Raw genomic sequence first — 15258 nt, 5'->3', positions numbered from 1 at the left:
TCATTTGGACCCTCAAATGAAAGCGTATTATACAATGCAAAAAAATGAGATTTTCGCCAAGTGGTCTTCAAATGTGAGCAGCCCAAATTTTTATTTCCCCATACCTCCTGATGAATAATTACGGGATAATGTATTTTTTAAATTTACAATATAATTTATTTTTTAATGTAATTGTTAGTCTTTATTTGCAATGTAATTTTTATTTTGTAATGAAATTTCATGTTGTTTTTTTTTTTTTTTGAGTATTTTGTACTTCACAATGTAATATTATTTTTTCAATGTATAATGTTCACTAATTTTTATTATAATTTAATATTTTCAATAAAGTATAATGCAAAAAAATAAATATATTTTTTCAAATGAAGGCAATAAAAAGATAAAATACATTAGCTGATATTAAATGAAGATAATTTTATTATAATAAAAAAATATTATAATATAAATATATAATTTTTTTCAATTTTTCCAATTTTTCATTTTTTTTTATATTTGTCTAATTGGGAATAATATAAATATATAATTTTTTTAACAAACAAGTAAAAAAATGTCACAAAAGACAAAAAAATAAACAAAAATAAAATAAAAAAAAAACCTATATCTAAACAACACCTACAAACTTGGAGGGAAAGTTGGTTGAGATTTGCCAAAAATAGCAAATGACCATTGGAGCACCATTGCTATAATTTGGCAAAATAACACTATTCATTGCCAAATTATAGCAACAGCAATATAGCAACCACCATTGGAGATGCTCTCATATTTTCGAAGTGAAAGAGTTGTATTCTTTCAAACAAACTGAGCAAAGAATATAGTAGGAATGAATAGAAGGGATGAAATCCTATGAAATACCTGTTTCTCCTCTCAATTCAAGCTAGCATTCTCTTGTTGATCTAACAGTGTGCATGTTGACTAGCTGGACATCACATACTGGTTGGCTAAATGTACTCTAGGCTGATCACCAAGAAGAACGGTCGGCTGAATGTTCCGGGTGTAAGCATTTTCAAGAATTTCAGCTTATCCAACACACCTTCCACAAATATTTCAGATATTGACACTCTAAGGGTTATAAATTTTGCCCAAAGCTCATAAGAGCCTATTGACCCTTCTCTCTCTTGAGCACATTTCTTACCTACTACCCTTTAGTTTTGGACATCCAAGCTCCATTAAAGCTTGATCCTAAGCACCTTGCTAAGACTCTTAGACATTAAACAATACATCTAAAGTGGCTTGAGGGAATTAAAATGGAGTTTGTGAATCCAAAGGACTTATCCTCTTAAGAGGTGATTTTCTTACACTTTTAATGATTTTTCTCTATTAATTCCTCTCTTCATTTCAAGCTTTGTTTTCACTATGTAACGGTTGTAGGGATGGAACAAGTCCTTATGGATGTGGAGGGAGTAGCTTTAGCCACCCATCTATTGAGTTGATAGCTTTTTTTTCTTTGCTTTCTTGTTTTCCTTGGCTTTAATTCTTAGTTCTTATGCACCTTGGGCCCCTATGGATGTGTTTGGGAGTAGCTATTAGCCATCCATTCACAAGTTCAACAAGTAGAGTACTTTTTCTAGCTGTTGCACTCCTCACCTTCACTTATCCTCTCTCTTAAGTGCATCAATCCATGTGTTTCAACTTCTTAGTCAATGTCAATGAGTGCTATGGGTTATTTCATAGGATTGCTTGGGTGATCCATGGGGTTTGATGTTGGAAAAGTTGTGTCCTACCCTTTTTCATTGAGCATTTCGGAAGTAAAACAAGAGATTTTGGGTCAAACGAAGTTGAAACCTCCTTTCTCAATCATTTATGAACATAGAAAAGGGTGTAACCATCCTTGTTCTATGACTAGACGAGGAGTTTTCAATAAATTTGATGAATCCCTTGTTTTAAAAAGCAAAACTTCTACCAAGAAATTATTTGCATTAATCTACACTCTCCACTTAATAGCATGGATTTGGGTATTGATTTACCCTTATTTACAAAGAGAAGATGTAGGTTCCTATCCATTTTTTGGGTTTGAATTTGTTCTTGTCTTTGATTCATTTAACTGTTGATTTATTGCAAAATATATGTTGTATATATATCTGTTTATATCATTGTTGAGGATTATAGCCCATCTATCTCTTCCCCAAATGGTCCATTTGAGCAGATAAGTTAGAAGGGATGAGTACCCCTCAAAAAATGTCTTTTGGCCTCTGTTCTGGAATTTCTACACTGACCTAAATCCCAGTCAGAAGAAGAATTCGGCCGGCCACTTCCTTGTTTGGCCGGCCCATTTTGTGATATGCAGGACACCTCCTCTCAAGAATAGAGCAAACAGTTTCTGGGGAGTGCTCTCCTGGATGGTTCTGGAGCTTCTGGATGGTTTATTTTCTTTACTTAGCATGATTTATTAGATTTAGCAGTAATTTGTCTTAATCAATTCTTTTTTGTAATAATTTCTCCATCCCCCATCTCTTTTTATTATTATTTGCTCAATATTGTAATAATATCTCTCTCTCCCCTCTTTTCTTATTCGAATTGTTGTACTAACTTCCAACCCCAAGTCTTTCTAACCCTTTTATTTACATGCTTTCAGTACTACATCATGTTTTATTTATCATAACTTGTATATTGCATCCATTTTTCAGGCATTCAGGTCTGACTCATCCACATTTGTGGAATTTATTATTTTCAAAGCTGAATACATGCGTTGTTCCATGTCTCGAGATAATATTCATGTGTATATTGTGTATGTATAACATTAGCCAATTGTATATAGGATCATACATATAGGTGTATATATCTAAACATTTCTTGGGACCTATCTTGAAGTACTATATGAAAATTTTTGGCTTTACCATGTTGGGTGTGCATGTTCCTTATCACATCTGTTGTAATATCATGAGGCTAAGTACTTAGGTAAGATATCTGTCTGAGTGCTAGTGGATGAAGGTTATGTTGTTTGTATTGGAATGTAGTTGATTCTTATGATTTTGAGTTTGCACAAAAAGACTTTTCAAAAAATACATGAAATCAAAGTGTAACCAAAATCAGTGACACTATCTATATTTAATTGCCTCAAATAGTAATGACAGCATTAATAAATAATCGTAATATGAATATATGTTGATTATAAAACCACATCATGATAGCATTAATAAATAATCATAATATGAATATATGTTGATTATAAAACCACATCATGACTTAGTAGAGGCCGATCTTTTGATTAGGTGAGAGGGGGTACTCAATTAATGACCTTCCCCTCTCATACCTAAGTTCTCGAGCCGAGACACTTTGGCTATGCCGGACGTGGCCTTTGCCACGAGTCACGGATTTCCTAATTTCTCCAAAAGATTAGGTGGCGACTCTGAAATCTGGTGATGTAGTCCATTTCTGGAAAATGTTTTGCAATAAAATGGATTTTCTATCAAAGTTGCCAGATCTTGACTCTCATTTTCTATTTCACATTGCAGTAGTGATATCAGATCATAAATCAGGAGTCTGAACTATTAGGCACACTTGGTAACCCAAAAGCATCCCACAGTTTTTAGCGACTCTACTGGAGAAATAAGAGAACCTGACTCAAACTTCATGAGGTGAATTTTTTATTGTCATATATATATATATATATATATATTCATTACATTTTGTGCAATGTGCACTTAAGCACTGTAATTACCATCTAACATCTCAGATGGCTTGCCGGATGTGGACTCTGTTATGGTGGGAATACAAGCCTCGGACCTAGATCACCAATGTATTTCTTGATCCTCCCTTCACTTATAGGTGTTGGGTAGGGTAGGTATATCGATGTCTTGCTAAGGTACCATTTTTGACCAGATTGACCTAGTTCATATATTGAGCTCTAGCAACTTCCATAATTAGGACATGATGCTTTCTCGTGTCTAAGATGTAGTGATGTCGCTTGATTGAATAGTGAAGCCTTAGTTTGTCCCCAAAACTAGGACAGGGTACGCCAAGCTCGCATAGGGGCGTTTTGTTCGCCTTACTTGCTATATTACTTACTTGCATGGAAATTGTTTGGTTTTGCCAAATCGTTCAAAATTGTATTAATCATGTTTGATTCAAGCTCTCAACCCAACTAGAAAACTTTTTTATGAATTTCGGAATGGTAAGCCATTGGACAGTTTCCTAAGTAACAAATGAACATGAGAGGTTGGGGGTTTAACTCTCTCAAAGTGTTAATTTAATAACTAACAATTCATTTTTATCTAATAAAAATAATACTACTAATTATACTCTATAAAATAAAATAAAAAAGCAACAACATGAATCGAGCAAGTTCCTGTAAACTTAGGTTTTAGGTCTTCGTGTTGGTGACTTTCCTTGTCTAGATTCCATCCTTTTCTCTTTTTTTCTTTTTTTTTTTTTTTTTTTTTGTTGTTGTTGTTGTTGTTGTTGAAGTTATTAGTTTTATACCAAAAAAGAGGGCTTTGAGACAAATGTTAACAACTGGTGTTGTGTAATTTCGAGTTAAACAAGACATGAGTAAGGTTTTAATTTAAATGATTTGGGGACGTTACACATTCACACAGCACCAAACTTAACCCTTACCTATCTTTACTCCCTTTTCATTTAATTAAACCCTTGATAACAAAATTAGGGCTCTTTACCACTATCATCATAACCGTGATTAACTACCTCCTAACCTACCAAAACAACTAAAAACATACAATTTCAACTCTCAAAACTCAAACCCTAAGCCCCCTTTCATGCTTTTGGAAAATCTTTTAACAAACATGCTTTTAATGCAGTAAAACTATCATATGTCTATCTAAAGGTATTGAGAAAGAGCAAAGAAATCCTTACCTCTCAAAACGAAGAGGAGACAACCCAAATATCACCGGCAACAAAAAGACGATACGTTCAGATTAAATGCAAGCTATCATTGAGCTCTACGTTTTGGTATAACTAGAGGTAGAAAATGGATTAAAATAGATAAAACCAAAGCTTAAAAGCTTAAAGGGGTTGAAAAATGGCATCCAGGAGAGAGAGAGAGAGAGAGAGAGAGAGAGAGGCAACGAAAAGACGATACACTTAGATTAAATGCAAGCTATCACTAAGCTCTACGTTTTGGTATAACTAGGGGTAGAAAATGGATTAAAATAGATGAAACCAAAGCTTAAAAGCTTAAAGGGGTCGAAAAATGACATCCAGGAGAGAGAGAGAGAGAGAGAGAGAGAGAAGATTGAATCAAAAGATAGATATTTTCAGCTTTTGGTGACTTATAAAGACGAAAGGACTGCGGGCGCGAAGAACACACCTCGGTTGCGACTAAGACGACAAACCTACTCGTGGGTGTGACCAAGGACACCGCGGGCATGACTATTATGAAGGTCACGAGCCCCCATCGCAGGCCACGCACCTCCTCCCCTAACCAACGACCAAGCAAAGATAGGAATTCTGGGTTGCTGTTCTAAAGCCAACTCAAGGCATTCTAAGGGTCCAAACCACCCAAACATGGTCAAAGTCACTCGAGACAATCACGTGTCCCAACCAAAATTAAAATGGGTTGGGTTTTCTGACTCGGACCACTACAAAAATTATTTTTTGTAAAATATTTTTTTTTATATTTTGTAGCATTTGGTATAACAAAAAACAAAAGTTAATAGAAAATATTTTTCATGATTAAAAGAAAACAAATTTATTTAGTCAGACAATGTTTTCCACTTTTGAAAGTAAAAAATGTTTCCAAACTAAAATCTTACTAACACCACCACACTAGCACTGCGCCGCCACCACTCCAACTAACCACCGCCACCTTTGCTACTGGCGAACTCCACCGCACCACCACCACCACCACCACCTCCTCCACCCCACAATCACGAATACAACTACTAATATTTTAGTTTCAATGACTCGATCAAATATTAGAAAATATTTTTTACGAAAAATTAAAATTAAAATTTTTCTTGAAAAATATTTTTCACCAAAACAAAAGCAAGTATACAACCTTCTACGATTTTAAAAGTCAAAACTATATTTTAAAAGTAATTATTCAGTAATCTCGGAATATGGACATGTGGTATTCCATAGTATTATGATTAGTGGAGAAGGTATTGTGTTGGGTGATTGGAAAATATGAGGGAACATATTGAATAATGATTGGTTAAAGAGTACAGACGCGTGGTACTCCAGGAATTATTGAATAATTTCCCATATTTCAAACATATCTCTGGGGCAAGTGATGCTTAGTTCAGATTCCAGAGGTCGTTGAAACCTGTGTTTGAGGTTTAAATGCCATGAAATACCTTATTTTTGTCAGATTACTTGTGTTTAAGCATTGCTTGGACAATAGCGTCTTTCACTCGAATGAAAATGATCGGTTGTCCTATGTGTATCTATCTAAGATATTCTTTTTCTTATTGGAAAGATCACAAACTTACAAAAAAACAAAAAGTTATTAGAAAACGAAATATAGGATATAAATTTAAATTTTATGTGATAAAGATACATTCAAATAAATCTGGTCAATACATTTTATTTTCTAAATACTTATCTAAACAGTTTTTCAAAGAGTACAACATTGTTGTTTTCTTAGTGGTGGTTAAAACATCAACATCTACCAATTCATCCTCTAGTTTTGCCTTCAACATACCCCACTAGAAACTTGCTACAATTCAATTCAACATTTTGTTGGTTCGGATTTGATTGTATCATAGCTCAATAATTTGGATTAGGTTTGTGTTAGTTGAACAGAATTTTTTATAGTGGCTCCAGAAGAAGAAGAAAAAATAAAATAAAATAGAGTCTAATATCATCGAGCTGCCTAAAATGATCGACTAATTCATCCAGTTGTTCCGAAGGATCAAAAAGGCCAGACATCAAAACAAAACAAAAAAAAACTTTATGCATGTTGAGTTTCATATGTTCAAGAATATATATGTATATATATACAGATAAAATTGTACAAGACCTCTGCAGTAAAAGTCCTATGTTGGATATTCCTTATGTGTTGCTCTAAGCAAAGAACTAAGTCCTAGTAGACTTTGATCTGGAAATCCAGTGAACATGCTGAGGTAAAAGAGAAGAAAAAACTGCTTGTCTAGTTCAGGAATACCCGAGTATAGAATGCAACTTCCCTAAAAAATAAAAAATAAAAAGAAATTTAAAAATAATAAATAAATAGAAACTTCAGGTGGTATCTCTGTCTCCATTCATGTCCAAGCAGAGAGATGCAGTGCCTGTGGCTGTGTATTGGAAGAGAGAGACAAAGGAATTAACTGAACCTTTTTTAAGTAGGTTGACATAAATGAGGTGCCACAAGTTCCATCATGTCTGCAACAATCTCCTTGCTGATATCATTTAAAATGGCATCTCCAATCTCCGCACCGATTTCCCTAATCCGCGGCTCAAAATCACTCCATTCTGCTACTGAAGCTGTAAAATCCAAATTCATCAGTTGGGTTGTGTTACTCCATGTCCTCACATCCGTGGACTCTGAGAGAAGCTGTTTTGGTTCCTGCAAAACCCTTTCGGCTTCAAAACTTGGCTCATTAAACCAGGTGATGAAATTACTGAAGGGAACTGCAATTATGGAGTATTTGTTGGCATTTCTTTGTCCTGTTTGATCCATAACAAACAAGTTGAGCAGAGTTAGAATCAGAAAAAGCTGGATCATATTGGTGTACTTTCATTAAGTTTTTAGCAAAAAAAAAAAATTCACCCTTGCTGTGAAGTAGTGAGCCTTCATTGTAATGTATTTCTTCTAGTACTGACACAGGACTGAGTTGCTTTTTGTCTTCTCCACATCCCCATTGAAGCTTTCCATCTGTAAAAACCTGTGAACTTTGTAAGTTGAATTATGCTACTACATAGAAAATTTCAGTGACCAAATAATAATAATAATAAATAATAAATAAATGAAAAAAAGAGAATTAAATAACAATAATTTTACCTCTTTTTCTTGCAAAACATCACCAAGTTTGAAGGATCGGCAAGTGTCTGCAGTGACTGATACACTATCTCTCGGTAAAGAATTCAACCCGTCTTCTATATTACTCTCGAAGAACGAATTAATGTTTAATTCTTGATCCGAGAGTGATATAGGAGATCGCCAAGTTTGAAGGCTTGCGGAGGAAAGCCCATCGGATTCTGGTTTTTCTTGTTCAGCACTAGATTCTCCATCTCCATCCACAGAATTCTTCATTGTCTGTTTGTTAATAATTGATACAAGCTTTTTTAATACAGCTCTTACAATTTTAGGACAAGTTGGAACAACTTTTCTTCTCATATTCGAACCCCGGGTAGTAAGCTTGTTCAAGAATCTGCTGTTTGAATTGCAAAAACCGCTCTGCAAATTCAACTTGTTTTTCATATACCCTTTCTCAAGGAGGTAGATTTCTAATATAAAAGGCTCTTGTTGCTCTTGGAGAAGCTCTCCAAGCTGTTTGGCTGAAGATTGTTTGGGTGTGGTTGAAGCCATTGAATGTGCAAGTGAAGAAGAAGAAATGGGGTTTTGAGTTAGTATAGGAAGGTGTTAGGAGAAGAGATGAAAAGCTTCTGACTCTGTTGCAGGTGTGTTAATTGGGATAAACGAAGTGTCTCTGCCATTTTGGGACAGAGCAGAGTAGAAGAATGTGGACTTAAAAGGCTGAGCAGTTGAAGAAAGGTAAGGACCAATGATTGTTGGCACATTTCCATAATATATTTATATATATTTAAGTATATAATATAGTTATATGAATGATTAAAGAGATGATTTTTGGGTTTAAATCAAAAAGTGTAACTATTGAGTTTAAACAACTTTTGGATTTAAACCAAGAGTGTAACTATTGGATTTAAACCAAAAGACATGAATCTTAGATTTAAGGGGTGTCATTTTTTAATTTAAAGGACACGACCTTTGGTCTAAGGGACACAAACCCATACCTATATAAAGGCAGAATAGGTCGGAAATTGGATAGAAATCACCCATATGAAATCCATAAAATTTCCTTCTAACATTCATATTATTATTTTCCTCTATACTTGGTGGATTAGAAAATTCAAAAGTATTCGAGATCTGATTTCGTTCGTGCATAATGTAGTCAGACATCAGTCTTTAGACTGGGTTTCATTGTATCCTGAAGGTGGATTCGCGGGTAACCCGGTGCACACCATATTCGACAGAATTGATGAGGGCAAATATCTTCTTAAGGAAAGCGACGTTATAACGTACCTTGATATAATACTAATTATTTTCTATTTTATCTCTTTTGATCTCATTAACTAAATTTGCACCAACAATGATGATTCAGAAAAGTTCTACACAGCAAAGTAGGGGTGACCGGGATTTGTTCGAGTAAATTAAGTACTGAACCAACCAATAATTATGTGGTTTCATTAAATTTGAAATTAGATTAAACTATGAAAATTTTGAAACCAACTTAGACACAACTAGTAAAATGCAGTTCAGTTCAATTTAGAATCACAATTTTTAAAAATCTTATCATTATTCACAATCAAAGACACCACCATTAGGGGGAGATGGGGTTTCCATTCATCCATCATCCTACCAAAAATCCTTGAAATTTTTTTTTTATGGTAAAAATTTTATTTGATAATTAATTGATCTCAATATTAAAAAGAAGCACTACAAGAAATCAAGGTTTTAAAGACAAAATTTTAGGAACAACATTTTTTTGTCTATAAAACCTATATTTTTAAGGACAAAATAAAGGACTTTAAAAAAAGAAATACTTAATCATATTATTTTATTTTTAAAACGAAGCTATTTGGTTGCAAAAGAGTTAATGACTTTTTGCAGACCTCTTTAGTTGGTTGCCAATAAACCTAACTCATACATTTTGTTATTATATTTTCACTCTTTGCACAATTATAATCGGGATTTCATTTCCTCTTCAGACCCCTCTCTCTCTCTCTCTCTCTCTCTCTCATCCCTAATTTCATTGTTGATTTCATCCCTGCTCTTAGAGACTCTGATCGGTGGTTTGTGGATTTCGTCCGCGACATTTTCGATCCCTAATCTGATCTCTCTCAACAGCTATTTCAGCTATTTCAATCACAGGTTTGATCGATTAATCGATTATTATTTTGAGCTAAAATTTATACAAAATTGATGATGTTTTTATGTCTTCGATTCATTCATTTTTAGACGAACAATCGTCGTTTTTTGATGCTTTTTCTGCTTCTCACAGTTCAGATTTCTTTTTGTTTGTTTCGGCATGAAATTGATTCAAGAGATTGTGTTTCTTCAGTTTGTTTGCTAGGAACTTGTATTGTTTGGTTTCAATTTATACTTGAATTTGGTTTTCCGAACATTAGGATCTATTATTGTAACATTGATCTGTGGTTTTTTTTTTCTAATTATTTTAGAGAACAAATTATTTTAGTTCTAAGTGACATGGTTCTATTTTTGGATCAACTTTTACTCAAATTTATCTGGCAATCAACTCTGACATAGTTCAGATTGTAGGAAGAGGTGAAGATTGGGTTCCATCTTTTGATCTTGAGCTGTTCCACTTACACAATTTTATTTATATAAAAAATGAAATATATATTGATAGGTTTCTATAGTTTGTTTCTCTTAACTTCTGTACTACTCTACATGTCAAACAAAACATGAACTGTTCCACACCATTATAATTTGAATGGATTATGTAAAGTTGTTTTGGGAATTGATTATTTTAATTAGCTTTTTAGCATTTTACAAAAAGACCTACAGAAAAGGAAAGAGAATAGGTGATTTTTTTGTAGTGACTTTTTGGTTATTTTGTATGTTGCAAAATTAAAGTATGAAGCCTACTACATAACAGGGGAACTCAAAGAAAATAGCAAACAAAAATTTAACATTAATAGGATAGAAAATTGATGTCATTAAAACTCAAACATACAATAAAATAGAAAGAAGAAACAGTTTTGAACTCACTAATATGAATTTTAAGCAGGTATGCTATTAAGCATTAAATAACAAACAAGACGAGACTGACAACCATCTTAACACAAGCAACCACACAAAGCTTGTTTGGGAGTTGGCTTTTATAGTGGTTTTTTAATCATTTTTTTTAGTGGTATTGTTTCTTTTGAGAGTAAGGATGTTTCTAAAATATTAAGATTGTCCATTATCCTCCTTAAAATTTGAAGATACTAATAGCATGTAGATGTTTTATACAGTTACACTTGACTTGAGAAAGTAACTATAAACTTTTTTTTTTTTTTTTAAATGAAAATATCACTTTGGATGGGTTGGAATTGAAACAAAGCAAAAACTCGACAAAGGCTTATTTCAACTACCTGTGTTAATATAGTAATATAGTAATATTACTATATTGCTTATTTCAACTACCTGTGTTAATTCCCCTTATGCACACAAAGGCTTTTAATTTGGCTCTTTTTATTGCGTTATGAAATTTTATGGTAGTCACAGCTTTGGTTAAAAGGAACCAGGAAATTGAGCTTGTAATTTATTCTTCTTTGTATTACTATTTATATGCTCTTTACATATTGTTGATTTATACATGTATCTTCTTGGATTTAGCTCTCATAAAACGATAGTAATCACTTTGCTTGGTTAGAGTTTTTCAAAAACAAGGGTTTGGGACTACCAATGATCTATCTACCTAAATATCTAAAATCAAGATTTATCCATTTAGAATTTTTTGAGGGGGTGATTGTGTGGTGATGAAGAATTCGTAGAATCCCTATATTAATGCTTAATTTGATGTTTCTTTTGCTTTGATGATATGGTCTGATCTAATCCTGATTTGTTTGATTTTATTATATTTGTGTTATTTGGAAATGTAGATGCCAATTCGATTGATTGCATTGTTAAATTTATTTTGATTCGCTTGTGTTATGAGAGTCGAAAATTGTAGCATTATGTTTCCTATTTTTTAAGCTTTTACCTTCTTCTTTTTCTTTTTCTTTTTTTTTTTTTTCTCTTTCTTCTTTAGTTCTTTTGCACCATGGATAGGAGTTGGATGCAACTTCGTAATAGAAGGTCACCTCAGTACATTGATGGGGTGAGGGAATTTATCTTGACTCGACAGTATTTGGGAAGATAGATGAACGTGGGAAGAAGCGAAAACGTTCTCCTCAATATTTAAATTGGACAAGGAGAAGCATCTTCTTTGAGTTGCCTTATTGGAAAACCCTCAAAGTTCGCCACAACCTCGATGTTATGCACATTGAAAAGAATGTATGCGATAGTGTGATGGGAACATTGATGAACGTTGATGGAAAAACCAAGGACTCATACAAGGCTCGTCTTGATCTAGTGGCTATGGGTATAAGGCCTGAATTACACCCAAGGCAAGTAGATGGAAAAACCTACCTACCCACTCCTTGCTTCATGCTCTCTCCAACTGAAAAAAGGAGTTTTTGTGAATTCTTGAGTACAATTAAGTTGCCAGATGGCTATGCATCAAACATATCACATTGTGTGAGCACTAGTGATTGTCGAATTACAGGGTTGAAAAGCCATGATTGCCATGTTATCTTGCAAAGATTGCTTCCTGTTGCCCTACGTGGATGTTTGAAAAAGGATGTGAGCAAGGCTTTAATTGAGCTTTGCTTGTTCTTTAAGGAGTTATCGGCAAAAACATTGAGAGTTGATGTCTTAGAACAACTTGAGAAAGATATTGTTTTAATTTTGTGCAAGCTTGAGAAGATATTTCCACCATCTTTTTTTGATATTATGATCCATTTATGCGTACACTTATCACGTGAAGCAATCCTTGCTGGACCGGTGCAATACCGGTGGATGTATGCATTTGAGAGGTACATGCATATTCTTAAGGGCTATGTGCGTAACAAAGCCCGTCCAGAAGGCTCTATTGCTGAAGGTTACATTGATAATGAGGCTCTTACATTTTGCTCTATGTACTTCAACGAAGGTGAGACAAAATTTAATAGACCAGAGCGGAATTATGATGGGCCTATTAAAGCTACACAAGATGGAAATATTTCTGTATTTAAGCAAAAAGTACGTGGAATAGGAGCTGCAGTTAATGATGTGTTGAATTTAAAAGATTTGAAGAAAGCTCGATGGTATGTGTTGAATAATTGTGATGAAGTTCAACCGTATGTGAGGTAAGAAACCACCATATGATTATATTCACTGCAAAAATTTTCATTGTGAATTCTACTACTTTCACAACTATTTGTGTCAAATAATGTTGTGTAATAATTTATAGGCAATACATGGATGAACTTGAGAGACATGGTTTGAGAAATGTTCAAGAGAGGCTGGAATCAGAGTTTCATACATGGTTTCTAAAATACGTAAGAGCTATAAATTTTTAACCTTATTTGTGCATTTAAATAATGTAGCTAAGTATATGCTAATACATTTCACATCATAAATGGAATTAGGTCACAAAGCAACAACTTGAAGGGACCATGGACGCTTCCAATCAACTTATGAACCTAGCCCGAGGTCCTGATAGTCGAGTGACACGATACAGTGGTTGCATTATCAATGGGACCAGATTTCACACTCAAGATCGTGACATGAACCGAAAAACTCAAAATAGTGGTGTGGTTGTTAAGGGTGACCATAAAGGAGAAGCTATTGATTTTTATGGAGTTGTTAGAGATATAGTCGAGTTGAAATATCTAGGGAGAAATCGGGTGTTCCTCTTTAAGTGTGATTGGTGGGATGTTGGCAATGAAAAAAATGGAATGAAATTTGATGATTATAAATATGTTAGTGTGAATGTTACAAGAACTTGGTACAAGGATGAACCGTTTGTGCTAGCATGCCAAGCTATTCAAGTGTTTTATATGAAAGACATGAAATTTGGCAACAATTATCGAGTTGTACAAAGAATAATACCTCGGGCAATATATGACATTCTAGTGAAAAGGGATGAAGAGGAAGAGAAAGAGGAAGAGGAAGAAAAGGACAATGATGAACCATACCAAGAATTTGAATCATTTGGTCTTGGAAATGCAGTGCACATGGATGATCAACCCATAGAATTATGCAAAGAAGACATGGAAATGATATGTGTTGATATTGATGGCGAATTCCATGAGGAGAATCTTGAAGATGATGAAGTTAATGATGATATGATTGATTATGATAGTGATGATAGTCAATGAAATTTGCTGCTATTTAATTTTCTAAGGCTTTTGAAATTCTGTATATAAACTTATTTGGCCTGTGGAAAACTGAATGGTTTTCTGAGTAGTGTAACAAGGCCAGAGAGATCGTAACAGGCATTCCTTTGGATCGAAAAACTTCAAATGGAGTTGTGATGGGTGTTTACTGGTTCCTGAGGAGTGAAGGATGCTTTAAAGTCTTACCTATCTGAAGGAACTTTTCATGGAATCTCAATCTGCTGTTTGATTTTGCATTGTGGAGCTTTCATATTAGCCTGTTGATTAATTTCTTTGTCACATAATGCTGTACTTGGTATAATTGTAACTGATTTCTGTTATCTATATTACATTCTTCTGATTAATTTAGATCTTGTGTGATTGTTTCTCTTCTGATTTCTTTATTGAACTGTTTTGGGCACATGTGTTCTATGAAGAGTTCTTGGTTTTGAGTTGGGTTCATTTGAGGACTTTGAATGCACTCCCTCTTGGACTCTTGAGTGGAATATTTGACTTACAAGAAAGGATCAAGTAAGATCTTATGAATTTTGACTGGAGCAATTTAGTGGTATTCTGAATTTTTTCTTAACCTTTGTGCACAGTTTGTTTGTTACTTTTGTTTCTCCATAAGATAGGAATTGGCAATTAAAATATTGGGATGCTTTGACATTGTGTATATATTATTCATTTTGACATGAGTTTCCACCCTTCAATATCTGTTTTTTTTCTCCCTTTAATTTTTTAGGGATCTCAGGTAGTGTCATGACTGATATATTGTTCTATTATTTTTTGTTGTAACAACATTCTTTGTGATCAATCTCTCATATAACAGATATAATTTTTGTTGCTGGAAGTACAAATAATTTTGTGCTAGAAAACATTTATGAGTAACTGACATAATAAAATATTTACAGTATTATGTGTCAGTGTCACTAATCTTGACTCCATTCTTGATGTGGATATCAATCTTGTTAGGCAAGGTCCTTTTGAGGAGTATTGTCTATCTTGTGCCTTTTTGCTTTTCATACAGTAGTGGTGTAAGTTTAACCTGTTCTGCTGATGCTTTTCAGGTTCAAGATCTGCACTTAATAACTCCTGACTACTTCTTGGAAGTAAGTGGTGCTGTGATACACCCCCTTTCGTATCAACAGGTTAGTTGGAACAATGATATCTTGTTAGGCAAGGTCCTTTTGAGGAGTATTACTGTTGTTCTTTTTC

The 15258-nt window shown here is 33.9% G+C and overlaps 2 protein-coding genes across 2 annotated transcripts; one reads left to right on the top strand and one right to left on the bottom strand.

Moving 5' to 3' along the window:
• Positions 1 to 6824: 6824 nt before the first annotated feature.
• LOC114318080 (uncharacterized) lies at positions 6825 to 8566 on the bottom strand. Its single transcript, XM_028264950.2, has 4 exons — positions 7895 to 8566; positions 7664 to 7778; positions 7227 to 7560; positions 6825 to 7079 (listed from the first exon to the last, which is right to left on the bottom strand). The coding sequence occupies exons 1-3, from the start codon at positions 8420 to 8422 to the stop codon at positions 7232 to 7234; spliced, it is 972 nt and encodes a 323-aa protein (XP_028120751.2). The 5' UTR covers positions 8423 to 8566; the 3' UTR covers positions 6825 to 7079; positions 7227 to 7231.
• A 3531-nt stretch (positions 8567 to 12097) lies between these two features.
• LOC145792310 (uncharacterized) lies at positions 12098 to 14769 on the top strand. The gene is made up of 3 exons (XM_082873071.1): positions 12098 to 13029; positions 13134 to 13221; positions 13312 to 14769. Exons 1-3 carry the CDS (start codon positions 12119 to 12121, stop codon positions 14041 to 14043), a joined length of 1731 nt encoding a protein of 576 aa, XP_082729197.1. The 5' UTR covers positions 12098 to 12118; the 3' UTR covers positions 14044 to 14769.
• Positions 14770 to 15258: the final 489 nt, after the last annotated feature.

The sequence above is a fragment of the Camellia sinensis genome, chromosome 6 (assembly GCF_055761805.1).
Source record: "Camellia sinensis isolate YWXY chromosome 6, ASM5576180v1, whole genome shotgun sequence".
NCBI lineage: Eukaryota > Viridiplantae > Streptophyta > Magnoliopsida > Ericales > Theaceae > Camellia > Camellia sinensis.
This window is presented reverse-complemented; position numbering and strand designations above follow the sequence as displayed.